Source organism: Pararge aegeria, chromosome 6 (genome assembly GCF_905163445.1).
Source record: "Pararge aegeria chromosome 6, ilParAegt1.1, whole genome shotgun sequence".
Classification (NCBI taxonomy): Eukaryota; Metazoa; Arthropoda; class Insecta; order Lepidoptera; family Nymphalidae; genus Pararge; species Pararge aegeria.
In genome coordinates, this window is record NC_053185.1 from 17137812 (window position 1) to 17152491 (window position 14680).

At 37.0% G+C, this 14680-nt stretch overlaps 1 protein-coding gene across 2 annotated transcripts; it reads right to left on the bottom strand.

The window, feature by feature from the left end:
• Positions 1–766: 766 nt before the first annotated feature.
• LOC120624578 (CD63 antigen-like) lies at positions 767–14219 on the bottom strand. Of its 2 annotated transcripts, XM_039891214.1 has the most exons (6): positions 14160–14219; positions 12981–13201; positions 5483–5671; positions 4170–4340; positions 2648–2902; positions 767–1778 (listed from the first exon to the last, which is right to left on the bottom strand). In XM_039891214.1, exons 2-6 carry the CDS (start codon positions 13053–13055, stop codon positions 1599–1601), a joined length of 870 nt encoding a protein of 289 aa, XP_039747148.1. In that variant the 5' UTR covers positions 13056–13201; positions 14160–14219; the 3' UTR covers positions 767–1598. The 2 variants fall into 2 exon arrangements, with proteins under 2 accessions (XP_039747148.1, XP_039747147.1); XM_039891213.1 differs by lacking the exon at positions 14160–14219 and having other exon boundaries at positions 12981–13474.
• Positions 14220–14680: the final 461 nt, after the last annotated feature.

A 14680-nucleotide genomic window follows, 5' to 3' on the forward strand; every position in this document is an offset into this window, starting at 1 on the left:
TATTTATATTGTTTGTTTAATTCGTCTAAGTGCCCTGCAGTCGGAAATTAAATAAAAGGTATACTTTTTTAATTCAAGCCTTTTTTAAGGGTTACCAGCGCAAAAAATGCATTGAATTATATATGAATTATAAAAGCGGATGAGTTTTGTGCTCATCATCATCATATCAACCCGTTACCGGCCCACTACAAGGCACGGGTGTCCTCCCACAATGAGAAGCGGTCAAGGCCGTAGTCATTACGATGTTTTCCTTTGCCAGTGATATTTTAATTACTCAAAACGCATATAACTTAGAAAAGTTACAGAAGCGTGCTGGGATTCGAACTCGCCCCCCCCCCCCCCCCCATTTGCTCTAGCTTCATACCTTAATATAAATAAACTGTGAGATGGTGATAACAAAAAACAAATTACCCGGCTAAGTTTGTTGTGGGCTCTTCTTAGACCAGGGCGCGTTTGGAACCCTTGTAGCTTTAGGTTTCAGTTGGCGAACGAAGTTATCACCATCCCCTTACAATTATGTAAACATATTGTGTGAACGCTTAATAAGTGCCTGTGATAGGCCTACATGAATAAAGAAATTTTGAATTTGAACTTGAATTTAATTGTGAGCCGTACATTAATAAAAAAAATTTATTGTGTGATGATGACTGAGGGGCTAGGACGGGTGGACAAATGAATGCGAAAGATGGATAAAAGGAAATACAGCAATACAATAATAGGAATAAAACTAACCAGTAAATAAAAATAGTTTATTATTATTTATTTAATAATATAGTTAATACGTTTTAACACCATACTTTTAAAGTTTAAACATTACAACAAACTATATGTCTAATACAAAATTATTCAATCAACCTAGTGTTGCCCCTAACTTGACAATAGAATTGGTCTTACAGTACTGTTCATAGCTATGTATTTAGCTTACAATATAATATTGAATTAAAAATAAAAATATAAAATAAGTACGATATTTCGACAGATTTCACCATTAACAAATAAAATTACCATTTGGTATTCGTATATAGTTAACTATCTATCTTTAATTTTTACATTAAAATACTGAAACAATTTCTTTATTCACAACTCAAGTCGACTTTTATGTCAATTTAATTTACTACGAAAATCAAAAATGTTTCGTAAAAGATACAGAAAATAATTACTATGGATAAAGATATTTTTTTATTATATTCATGCAACCTATGTTGATTGGGGTGTGTTTAAACACGACCAATATAAGCGCACAAAATAACTAAGCCACATTACATTCATAAACTTGCTACATGTGAGTTCGGAACTTCTATCATATTATGTCAATCACTTTATTTCAGATTTAAAACGTACAGGGGTCTTACTACCGTAGAATAAAGCAGTGTTATTTTAATATTGTAGTCGTTTTGTTTTAGAATTCTAATCCTATGCGTCGTCAAGAAAAATGTGAATAACATTTTGAAATAGTACTGCTTTAAGCGATGGGAGTTAGTCAAAAGGCGTACGAAAGGTACGTAATTTAATTTTCATATTTAGCCATCTCGATGGCTAGTTGAAGAGGTTATGGATCAGAACGTTTTCGCATAACTATGTCCATCTGTGGCATATCCTTAAGCAGTCGCTTGTCCCTGGAAGGGCACGTAGACAACGGGCTTCTGCTCTTTCTCAGGGTTGAGAGAGGTGTAGGCGTTGATCATGCGCTCCTGGATCTCCCATCGCCTGCGCTCGCGCTCAGACTTCGCCTTGCGAATGGCACTGGCCAGCGAGAATGAGAATACTATGCCGATAATCTGAAAACACAAACACCATTACATGAGACATGAGACATGAGCAATACCAATTACAAAACTCATAATTATGAGCAAAGTAGAAATAAGCAATAAGCTTAGGCAAACTACACGTTGGAGGAAAAAAAAAGTTCTTGTTGTGCAACATCCCGCCATGCTGGTTGTGCACCTTATGAGCCTTGGGTTGCCTGCAAGAACGCGCTATGTAGCGATGAGGCAACCAAATTGTACTCTCTTGCTCTATGTTTATATCTCTGCAACTAGTTTTTTCTTTGGTGTACAATAAAAGTTTATTCATTAATTCATTTATCCTTTAATAAACAAACATCGATACAACTAGCGTAAAAAATATTACGCTTGGCGCAAGACTGCGGAAAGTTTTCCGAGCTGACGGCCAACCTCTTATAGTGGAGACACACAAAAAGAAGAAAACAAATTCGTACAAAAATACTGTAAGAGCCTACAGTTAGAAAAGGAGTTTTTGCAATAAAAAACTTGACTAGACAATGATAGATTTCTTGTTACGTAAGGGTTAGCTTTAATATCAATAAATAAACATGATATCATCAAATATAATTTAATCAGAAAACGAAATCTTCATATCTATCAAAACTTCGTGCATTGAGTCTTGCATGCTGTGTTTTTTTTTTTATTAACGATAGGTCAGCGCTTAACGACAAATATGCCAGTTAGAAAGCAATGATGAGGTCCAGGTTGAAGCACGCTTCCCTAGAAAAAGCCTTGAAGGTACTCAAATTATACGTGGCAGAAAACATAGTTGCAATATAACTAACATACCTGCCCTACCAGTTTAGCCCGTTACCATCTTAAACTGAATCATCAAAATCATGGAATAAAAAAACGAAGCCTACCTGGATGAATGCGATCGTCAAAGCGCCAGCACCAAGAAGTCCCGCGCTCTGGTAGATCAGGTATGTGATTCTCGGAAGACATCCGCTAGCGTACAGCTTAAGACACTCCTGGATCTCGGTTTCTCCAACGATTTCGTAGTTGGTTTGAGCGCAGCAAGAGTATGGGACCGTCATGTTTGATACAACGATGCCAGAGTGTCCGTTGGATGGCACATCTGCCCAGTCCAGGTAACTGTCAACGCCGCAACAGTTGAGCTGGAATTTTTATAAATAATTTTATAAATAATTTGTTACGGTTGACTGAGCAGTGGGCAGTGACTCTGCTTTCTGAGTCCATGGCCGCGGGTTCGATTCCCACAACTGGAACATGTTAGTGTGGTGAACATGAATGTTTTTCAGTGTCTGGAAAAGAGCAACTGCTGAGTTTTCTCCGGATTCTTCTCGGTAGAATCTGCCTTCCGAGCCGGTGGTTGAATCACTACAAACAGACAGAGTTGACGTTTCAAAAGTGCTTATATTAGGCCTACTGTAAACAAATGAATATTGATTTTTTTGAATTTATCTGTATATTATAAGTATTTATGTATGTATTTATGTATTCATATAAATGCTCATCAGTCATCTTAGTACCCATAACTCGAGCTTCGCTAACATTAAGGCTAGATGGCGATGTGTGTATTGTCGTAGTATTATTTATTTAATTTTGCCATGAAACGTAAGGGCTTTGAGATCGATTGTTGTGCAGTTTTAGAAATGACCAATTGTTTTTATTAAATCAGCATAATTATAATCAGACCCCTTGCCTTACCGTAATCTAGAAAAGTAATATCCGTATAAGCGGTGATAGCCTAGTAGGCAAGGCTTCGGCTTCCCTTTTGGGGAACGAGTTCGAGTTCCAGCGCGCACATAGGACTTTTTGGAGCTATGTGCGTTTTTAATTTTAGCAATAAAATATCACTTGCTTAAACAAAAGGAAGCTTGCTTGAAGGAAAACATCGTGAGGAAACCGGCATGCCTAAGAGTTCTCCATAATGTTTTCAAGGTGTGTGAAGCCTACAAATCCTTGTTTAGCCAGCTTGGTGAAATCCTCCTCATTCTGAGAGGATGCCCGTGCCCTCTAGTGGGCATTTAAGGGTTGGTAATGATGAAAATTATGCATACCTCTCTGTTATAGTTTTAATATAAAGGAGTTAACATATCGACTGCTGAATATAGGTCGAGAGGTATGCTCGGTACCATAGACGGAAATCGTAAGGCTACCAGGAACTAGAGCATATTGTATTGCGCCGTTATGCATGAACCACGTTGAGTAGTTATGCTAGACTGTTTGGACTGGTGACGCTACAATACAATATTAAAATCAAAAGCGTCTTAAACTTCAGGATTGGGGTAGCAGAAAAGCTGATGGGGGGGGGGAAGGGCAGGGTCATTTGCATTGCAGTTTCTGGTGCAGAACATCTGTGACTGAGTTGGTAACAAATATACTCCAAATTCTTGGGTATAACATAATGATGGTACATACCCTAGACTGAATGAAGTCAAAGCCGTCTTCAACTTCAGGGTTGCTGTAGTAGAAGGGCAGGGTTTCTCGCAGGTTTTGGTCCAGCATATCAGCGACCTGTGCGCGCAGCACATAAGCGGCAATGGCAGCCGAGATCTCCAGCACCAGTACCAAGCTTAGAATCACTGCGAACTGCGTATTAAAAAAATAAATATTAATTAAATATATGCTTGTCCACACTTAGATTTTTTCTTGCTGGTAAAATTAATATAATTATTTTGATCATTCAACATTAGAACTGATAGTATAAATTGCGCCGGTCCTGAAATGTTGTATCTTTGAATTCCAACTTCTAGAATTTAACGATACAAGATCTTTTAAAAGATACTGGCTTCACAAAAGTAAAGAAAACAAAATATTAGCAGAGGTACTCGTAAGTGAGTAATCAAATAATTCTATTTCCGGAAAATATAATTCCTGATAATACGAACCAACACAAAATTTTGATAAATATTTCACAATGTTGAGACACCTAGCTCGAATAAACTACTAAGTTGCACATGACTGGTCATGCGTGGAAAAAATTAAATATCCCTTAATTTAATCTATCCCTTGACTTTACCTGGCATGAACAGTTTTTGATGATGAGTAATGGATTAGAGCTGTGTAACAGCTTCTTTAAACTTTTCGTTAGCATGTTCTACTATGGAGCTGTCTATAATAGATATCCATGGCTCCTATAGGTTTGATTACCGAGGTGAAGTTAAATTCGTTAAGTACACTAACATGTGACAATGGTGCCAACTCTGCTTCGAGAGGTTTGACCAACACAACTGGAATTGGAAAGAACAGAACAGTGCTTAGTGGGTAGGACTTTGGGGTCCCTTGATTAATTTATGCTGGTGCATTATATTGTTAAATGAAGATAGCTCCGAGGTGGAAGCCAACAATTAAATGCTCAATTTGATCCCCGAAATGCGACTCTTATTTTTCGAAGTTATTTGCGCTTTAAGCAATTTTATATCACTTGCTTTAACGGCGAAGGAAAACATCGAGAGGAATCCTGCATGTCTGAGATTTCTCCATAATGTTTTTGATGTGAAGTCTACCAATTCTGGAGGACAGCGGCCTGAACCCTTCTCAAGCTGGAAGAACTGTGTCCTGTCCAGTACAATCCGGTAGTGGGATAATGATGACTATGATAATGACTATGACGATGATGTTAAACAACAGAATTACCAAAGAAACTGCTTTAAATTTCAGAATCATCACCGTTTATAGTGTATTCTTCAAAGAATTTTATTAAGTTTCCTGGAGCACAGGAATCTACTTACAATATTGACCAAGCAGGTGCTCTCTTTCAAGGCTCCGACGCACCCGAAGAGGGAGACAAACAGCATGATGATGCCAATGACGATGATGAAGGTTGCCGGCGAGAACAGCTGCGAGTCCAGGAAGAACGACACATCGTGGTATATGGCGTAGATCGTCGTGCCCACCGAGATTATCAGAGCTGATGTTAACTGGAATTAGAAAAGTTTTGTTTTTTTACAGGCGACATGATGTTCTACACAAAATAATAAACAAGCACTTTAAGAGCATACAAAAACCCGTGTACACGACTAATATTGAACTAAATTGAAAAAACCACTCCACTGTACATTTGTTTCTCGAACAAACGGCTAGTGACTTCATAATGTTTAGCAGTGGAAAGTAATTTTTTCTCATTTTCCAGAAAAAGTCCAGCAACATTCCGCTAGTGTAAAGTGAGACGTAAACGGGGGTTTCACTGATTTTGGATACAATGCACTGCATACAATAATGGCTGAATGAAGATTTTGTATATTCTTAATTTTATGATTAAGAGCATGAAATAAAGTGCATACAACAAGCCATTGTAAGTTCCCTAGACATATTTAAGTCAAGAGTAAATGATCGAGTTTTACATTATATACATCACTTTGATTGCTGGGATAAGTCCCTTTCAGAGTGTATAAAATTGACTCTTTAATTTTATCTATAGGTTATTTTTTGTAAGTGGAAACCATCGCCTATAAACAAAGCGACACTCCTTGCATACACAGTAAGGGCATGCAAGAAGCGCGTCCATGCTCATGCATACATGTGTTAAGCCTCATGTGATTGTAATTATACCGGCAACCACGCCCTTCATACCGGAACACAGCATTGCATCAACGCTGTTTAGCGGCATGGCGATAGTATTTTTCCAAAAAGCTTTCTAGTACTAAAATTCTATCTATCTGTTACAGTTATTTTTGTTTGAATTTTTGACGATGCTAATTTTAAGTCCATAAACAAATTACTTGTGTAATACAGTGTATATATATAATACAAGTGCCTAAAAGGCTGTTTTAGTCCGCTTTCACCCTGAGTATGACAAGTGTAATTGTTTATAAACTCATACAAAGTCTGTATATTTTCTATTTGTGTGTGGCAGTGTACTTTATAATCTAATAGTATAAGCGAGGTTGAACCGCGACCTTGGCGGCTGTTACGAGGACAAAGTATGTTAATGCCACCGTCATATTTACTACTTACCCGTAGATATATGTATAGTTATTGATTTTGATCCCACGAGCCAACCCCACGTGTTATATTGTATGGTTGTTTAACAGATATTAAATCATTTACCCAGCAAAGTTTCAAGGCAGAGAACTCGTTATAAGTAATAGTAGGTACCCAACAGAACAAAAGATTATTTTAATGAGATAGGTATTAGCTATTCTATAAGTGCGTCTCTAAGTTAAAATTTTCTCGCAGCCTCGTTTCGCAGTTTTTAGACATATAGACAAAGCGTTAAGGAATGGGTTAGAGAAACTCGCTAGGGACGCTGCTGGCACCATTTAACGAATCGACATGGCCTTGGCTCGACTTTTGGGCAGAAAAGGCGAAATAAAAGTGCTCTTCGAAGCACGGAGCCTAACGCATCGTCTTTTTATTGTATGTATTAAATAGCATTGTTAAACAGGTGTCCTAAAAGCTATTGTTTATAAATCTCATTGTGGTATAACTTGTATGTATTAATATTAAATAGCTAAATAACATATTTAATTTGTGTCTATTTAAATTATTTTCGTATATATTCTGCATTGTTAACATAAGTGCAAGCGAGGGTAAACATCGACATTGGCGGCGTTGCAAGGACAGACGCGCCTGTGGTTACTGTCGCCATACGTACTCGTAGCTACATTTGTTATTGATTTTGTTCGCCCTCGGCGAGCTCACGTGTACGGTGTAATGTTGCACGATAGTTGAGCGCACTCCATACATGCATCAATGCACGGTCTACCTTCAGCGAATTTTAAACATTTATAAACCATGTGCTAATTAAAACATAACAATAGATACTTCTAATTCAGTTCGCTACAGGGTAAAGGTTTTAATTTTACTTGGCACTGACTTAAGAATGTTGTAGAAAATAATATTTTTATACTTTTTAGTTAGTGTAGCATTTATATGAGTCGGTTTCTTTTTATTATTATTTTTTAACCTTTAGCTCACTAGCGTCGCTTTTAGCTGTAAAATATATATGCAAAAACATTGTGGACGTTTTGCCGGCTCGACAGGATCTGCCTTCCAAACTGGTGGTGGACCTCCCTATTATGGGGGGGTTTGGTTTTTGTCAGGTGTGGTTTTCACTTTGGTCCTCCTCTGGGGTGAAAGAATTCGATCCACGGAACGCGATCCTTTGTCGTTTCGAAATTATGTGCGTTTTTCATTGAATCAATTAAATATCCCTTGCTTTAACGGTGAAAGAAAACATCGTGAGGAAACCTGCATTCCTGAGAAATCTCCATAATGTTCTCTAAGGCATGTGAAGGATACCAATCCGCACGATTAAAGACTAAACCCCACTCTGAGAGAACTCCCATTCTGAGAGAAGATCCGTGCCCTTTAGTGGTCCTGTTAAGAGTTGATAAAGATGATAATGAAAATGTTATTCTATCATATTATATTAGAACAGCCGCGCCCCGTACAGCAAATTAACCAACGTTTATCATCCAAATATAATCTGTTTTAAGTTTTAAAGTTATACAGATAGAATTCCTTTTTTACTAAACCTAGGAAACGCTTTAATCGGTTGCCTGATGATTTAGGCGATGCGTAGAAAAAAAACACGTTGCACAAATTCTTACATAGTGTCTAATGACGTTAGGGGGCCATCTTAAATTACATAACGATTCAGCGGTGCGTTACGTTTAGGTTTAGGTTTAACTCGTAAATTTACACTTAATTTTTTTTTTTATTTTTTCAATAACCTTATTTATATCCATACGAAAAATGAAAAATATAATAATCCAAACACAAAATACCACAAGGTGGTTCTAGGTGCGTAATGTTGCCTAGTGAAAATCGGTTGGTGGAAGGCCTCGATATCTTCTTGTGTTAGGTGTTTCTTACTTAGGCATTGCCGTGTTCGTCGTTAGTGAAAACGGGCATAAGGAACTCAAAATATAAATCGTTGGGGTAGGTTTTATTTTATCGTTTTTGTAGCCAACAAACACAAATATATTTGTGGCCTCCGAATGTAGATTCTAAAACAGTGACTAGTACAGATTACAAATGTCTTTATTCATTAATCCATGACGTCATAGACATGAGTTCTTTTTACCGTTTTGATATTGAACATGTTATGATAACAGCTAACAGCTTTGAGTAATAACATACCTATGTTATACATTCCTAGTACTTTATCAGTAACGGTTACTTACATGGTTAGAAAAATGTGTTTAAGTTAAATTGGTGTTAACTGCTGGCGCAGCAGTGAGCGTTGCGGTTTGAAGTGTGATGTCCCGAGTTCGATTCCCAGGAAGGAACGCATCGTTCTAAGTGCTGCCCTGTATCCATCAACCTGAGGCTTTGGTGTTAAGCCTCATATGCCTTTTTTTAGCGTGGTGGGAAAGCTTTACTGCCTTCTCCTTCCTTCTACTTAACAGACACAATATTATAGGTTTGACATTTACAGTGATTATAATTTGACATGAATAATAATATTTGTACTTTTGATATCACTCTTAAATTTTATTCTTATTTTAATAATATCGATTGATTTAAGATAGTATTATTATTGTATAATTATTGTACGATCATATATATTTTTTGCATGCCATCTAAGGCGGATTGTTTGTCCCTATGTTTTGTGTACCTACCAACAATGTAATACCAATCTGCAAATAAACGATTTGATTTGATTTGATTTGATTTTACTTTCTTTTGGGCAAGACAGGGGTTATGTGGGATGGGTATAAAAACCACCACGGCATGTCCTTCTCGTGTAAGTAAAGCAGCTACCACACACTTCAGACCGGAACACACAAATTATGTTTGGCAGCAGAAATAAGCATGCCGGCAGTACTTTCCCGGACGAGCTCTGTCACGAAAAACTCTATCTACTACTGCTAAAAGTGTAGTGTAGTTTGTATAGGAAAAAAATACGTAAGCGGATAAAGTCGAGGGATACTGCTAGTTGTCTTTATAAATAAAAATATACAGGGAAATTCGTATCTAATCATTTCCAATTGATAGTACAAAACAAGTATAAAGATTTCTGTTAAGTTTCGGAATAAAATACATTGGATCGTATACAATCTTATAAATAATGTCACAGGGAATCAAGATTAGATATCTTAAACATATATAAATACTAGCTACGCTCCGCGGTTTTAGGCGCGAACTTTTCGTGTCTCTAGTAGTTAGCATGTTTAACTACGGGTTACAAGGTCCTGCATTCTGTTTCCGGAGTCGGGCCAAGATTTGGTTAAGCCTTTCCATAGCCGTGCCTTGGAGAGCACATGACGCCAACGGTCCCAGTTATAATCACTAATCTGTGGTAATATTCATTTTTGTGTGTGTGCTAATAGTGCTCTTAATAAATAAATAAACATACCAAGGAAATCTACAAATTTAATGTAAAAAAAAATACATTAATATTCATAAATATCTTTGTGTGTTAGATTTGTTGAGGAAGATCCAGTAGTCAAAACTATACTGATAAGAATATGATGGGCAAGACACGATCAACGCATAACATTTAGACGTGTCAATTTAGATTAGAGATTTGAGTACAACAAAATTGTTACCATTGACTCATACACTTGACACTTTTAACTCAGTGGACCGCATAGCGTAGCGCAAAATCCTTCTTAGTGACACTTGTATTATCATAGTTATCATCTCAACCCAATATCGGCCCACTACAGGGCACGGGTCTCCTTCCTCAATGAGACGGTTTTACGCCGTATGCTGGTAGGCAGTGGCGTGCACTTCATACATGCACAAAAGCACTGCCTACCCTAAAGTTTATATATAGCTCGTATAGGAGGATTTTTGCCATTTTATGCAATTTTCCTGCTGTATGCATACCCAGGTAAGAAACCCAGTGCACGCCACTGCTGGTAGGCCACTAGCTACCCGTCACTACACGAGCCTCTTTACGGTTTGAGGGGGGTTTAAGATGTTCTCATCCCCTCCTCGTTAGCGCGGGAGACCCAGCAATCGGTTGGGGTGGTTGGTAGGCGTCCGGGAGGTATAAAACGGATTCCCCGGAAGTCTAACAAAGCTAACAAGAGGATAATGCCGTGGTTGTTTTTAGTTTTGGTATACCTAATTTAGAGGGGGGAGTCTCACATATCCTCCGACCTTCCCAAGGGCCGGAGGTAGCAATAAAGCTAAAACGAAAAAAGGCTGGTAGGCCACCACGCTGGCCAAGTGCGGATTGGTGGACATCGCACGCTTTTGATACAATAATGGAGAACTCTCAGCTATGCAGGTTTCTTCACGATATTTGCTTAAAACGCCCATAACTTAGAAAAGTTAGAGGTGACTGCTAGGTTTCAAACTCACCACTAGGCTATGACCGCTTCTATCGCACACTAGTACGTAGAACCTTATTATTCAAATCTAGAAGCTACGGTAAGGTATCATAATGTAATTAACATAACTATAATAACTATCCACTTATTAGCTACCCGCTCGACAATAGAGGTCACTAGAAACACGTGACGACCTTCAAGACAATGGAAATACAACAAAACTATTTTTTTATACCACTAGATACTAGTTAGCTTGACTGTAATCTCACGTTTTTAAATTTGACGATTCAGTCTAAAATTGTATCGGGCCAACCTTTTAGGGCATTAATTAGGCTTTAGGGCGAGTGTAGTAGAGTAGACTACGAACATACGACAGGCAAAATCGCTTGATATGTTTAAAAATACAGTTAAATTGCATATTATTTTGCGCAATAAGACGACTGGTTTTTATTTTTATATCATCTATTCATTAATATAGCTTATCATAATATATATTAGTTTATTATTTTTATATTATATATATATATATATATATATAATTTTATGTGTTTATTTGTGTATATTTTGTTTATGTATTCGTATGTAGTTATTTGAATGTAGGTTTATAATAATTTTACACCACCTATTTGTTCTCGCTCTTGTTGTTTCCTAATCCTAAGGTTGCCTGGCAGAGATCGCTTTTAAGCGATAAGGCCGCCTTTTGTTTTCTACTCCAGTTTTTGTGTTTCTCTCTATTGTCCTTTATTTTCCTAACTGTGTAGTGGTGTACAAATAAAGAGTTTAAATAAAATAAATAAATAAAAATAGAGTGTAGAGTAAGTTTTTTTTTATACATTTTTTTTATTATTAAAATTAATCAATACTAACTCAGTGGATAAAGATAAATTGTTACTAATATACTAACAATCTATGGATGGAAACCTCTGAAATAAATAATTATTATTATTAGGGGTATGGCAGATATATTTAACCCTTATCGGTTTCTACACGGCTTAGTAGCGGAACGCTAAAACGTTTAAGGTGGTAACTACTATCTAGCCACGACCAAAGCCACCAGACCAGACATAATAAACTAAGATTTATAAATTGCACCTGCTGGGCATCAAACCCACGACCTGCCAATAATAAGACCACAGCTCTCCACTACGGCATCACAATAGATAGCAGCGCTAAAAGGGCCTTATGTTTTATAAACTCTATTTTCCCGTTAGCTAGACACTCTGGGAATTATTAAACGTAAATAAGATTCAATGGGTATCGAACGTGGGACCTTACTTTACTGTTGTTCTCAGAGAGCTTATTATTACATTATATTAAGTGATTCTTACAATAACTTCCCTTTTGATAAATAATACTATATTTCGGTGTATGTCAATAGGAGAAGTTTGTATAAATATCGATAACTAAATACTTCTGCACTGAACAACGGGAGAAATATATATATACCCATAATAAATTACAGGTTTTTCGTACGAAATGTCTCAGAGTTAACCTGCTGACAGACGGACAGTAAAATCGGTCCTTGTTGACTTCAAAACCCCAAAAGATTCAAAGGATAAGTTAATAAAAAAATATATAGATAAGTTATTAGAACTCCAGGACACCTACGTGTTCGATTCCCATCAGTCGCGCGTTTAGTTATAAAATAAATAATAGATTAATATATTACGACAAACATACATCGCCATATAGCCCCAAAGCAAGCGTAGTTTGTGTTATGGGTACTAAGATAACTGATCACAAACATGTTCATCACAAAAACATTTTTCGGTTGTGGGAATCGAACCCACAGCCTCGGACTCAGAGAGACGGGTCACTGTCCACTGCGACAATCAATTGTATGTATAACTAACACAATATTATAAAAGTACAAAAAAGTCTAGGTATATACGTTTTCATAATCTACACAGGTAGGTACTCGTGAGTAATGCACCGATACGCCACATCACAAGTAGATAAGAAAACATAAAATACGGCGCAATTGTCCACCGAAACTCACCACAAAAATGGCAGTCACACACAGAAGCATATACTTTATGCACCGCATGCCCACTTCTAGATTGTTCTGCGCCATTTTTACAGCACTAGAGCGAAAATAAACTAACAAAACTAGTTCAACACCTTTGCACAATGACTGTTAGTAGCACACTGAAAGGTTAATACTTCGACCGAGGCTTTCAGGCGGTTATCAACGATTGATAAGGTGAAGCCACGTATTCACTGGTAAACATACAAAATATTGTTTCGAACACAAGAATACAACTGTTTTGGATACGTCAGGTAGATTTAGTGTCTTTAATCAATTAGGCAAAAGAAATGCTCATTTGACTCGTTCGTAGATATCCCATATTAATTGCGAAAGTATCTAGGTATGTTTGTTTCTTTATCGACTGAGCTGATCTTGCTGAAAATTTGAAGCATATCTATAAGGCGTGTATCTTTGTTGAAGAGTAAATCGGTTTATCCCGGGAATATGTATATTATCATCTATTATCGCGATCTGAAATAATATAATTGCCCGCAATTGCTCGCATGTCGTAAGAAGTCAGAGTTCAGAGTAAAATGCTACCAAACCAAAGTGTTTAAAAAATTACTAATATTTTTTAATCAAAAATATGTTTCCATTATTTTAGACTAATTCTAGATCGAAAACTAAAAGTCCGTATAAATTGTGGTGCCATGTTTTTAAATTTAATTCTGTAAAATTACAATGCGCTTTTTTTGAGTGTTAGAATGGATCTTTTGCATGACTTTTGTAGTACAAAATTTACGACAAGAATTTTTTAAGGGATATTATTTGAACAAAAAAAAAATCAAACGGAACATTTAACTGAAAACAGTTATTTATTTTGACGTTACAGTATTCGATACTGGAGACCTAGAGTACAGAAACTATAACTTATCCTAATATAACTTGTACCTTATATAACTTAAGGGTAGTCCATTAAGTTATATAACGGTCTACCACGAGTACGATAGGAGACCAGTTATAGTGAATGGACTGTACTCTACGAATACCCAAAATATTCAGGCTAGAGGGCGGATTATTATCCCACGTAGCTCTAGTATTAATGAAGTTATTGTAGAGATATAATTATCACCATCCTACAGCATGTAAAAAATATTTACGAACGTTTCAAAAAAGTCTCGAAAGCCTATTTGAATAGAGATACTTTACTTTGTATGCTGAGAGTTATGCTACCGCGCGAGCCAACTGTACTTTTATGACTATTCTCTGTGGTTCACATTGAAATAACTCGATTTTTCTTTAGCCAATTAGTGAGCTGTACCTACCTATATGGAAGTGCGATGGTGAACATTACGTCACGTAACATTCGTTTAGTGTTCTTAACTTGACCTTGCGTTTGTGACGACATTTATTTCCATGGTTTTCGTGAGTATATGCAATTATTTAGACCAAAGAGGGGCCGTTCTACTTGACTAAGACTGGATTATGGTTTTTGCACTATACTAGTAAACGATCCTTCGTCGTATCATCGTTTTTTTTATCACACTACAAGCCAGCCCTTGACTGCAATCTTATCTGATGGTAAGTGATGATGCAGTCTAAGATTTTAGCGGGCTAACCTGTTAGGGAGTATGGTAGTTAATGATTTACCCATGACCCTAATCGGTTTCTACGCGCCATCGTGCCAGAACGCTAAATCGCTTAGCGGCACGTCTTTGTTGGTAGGGTGG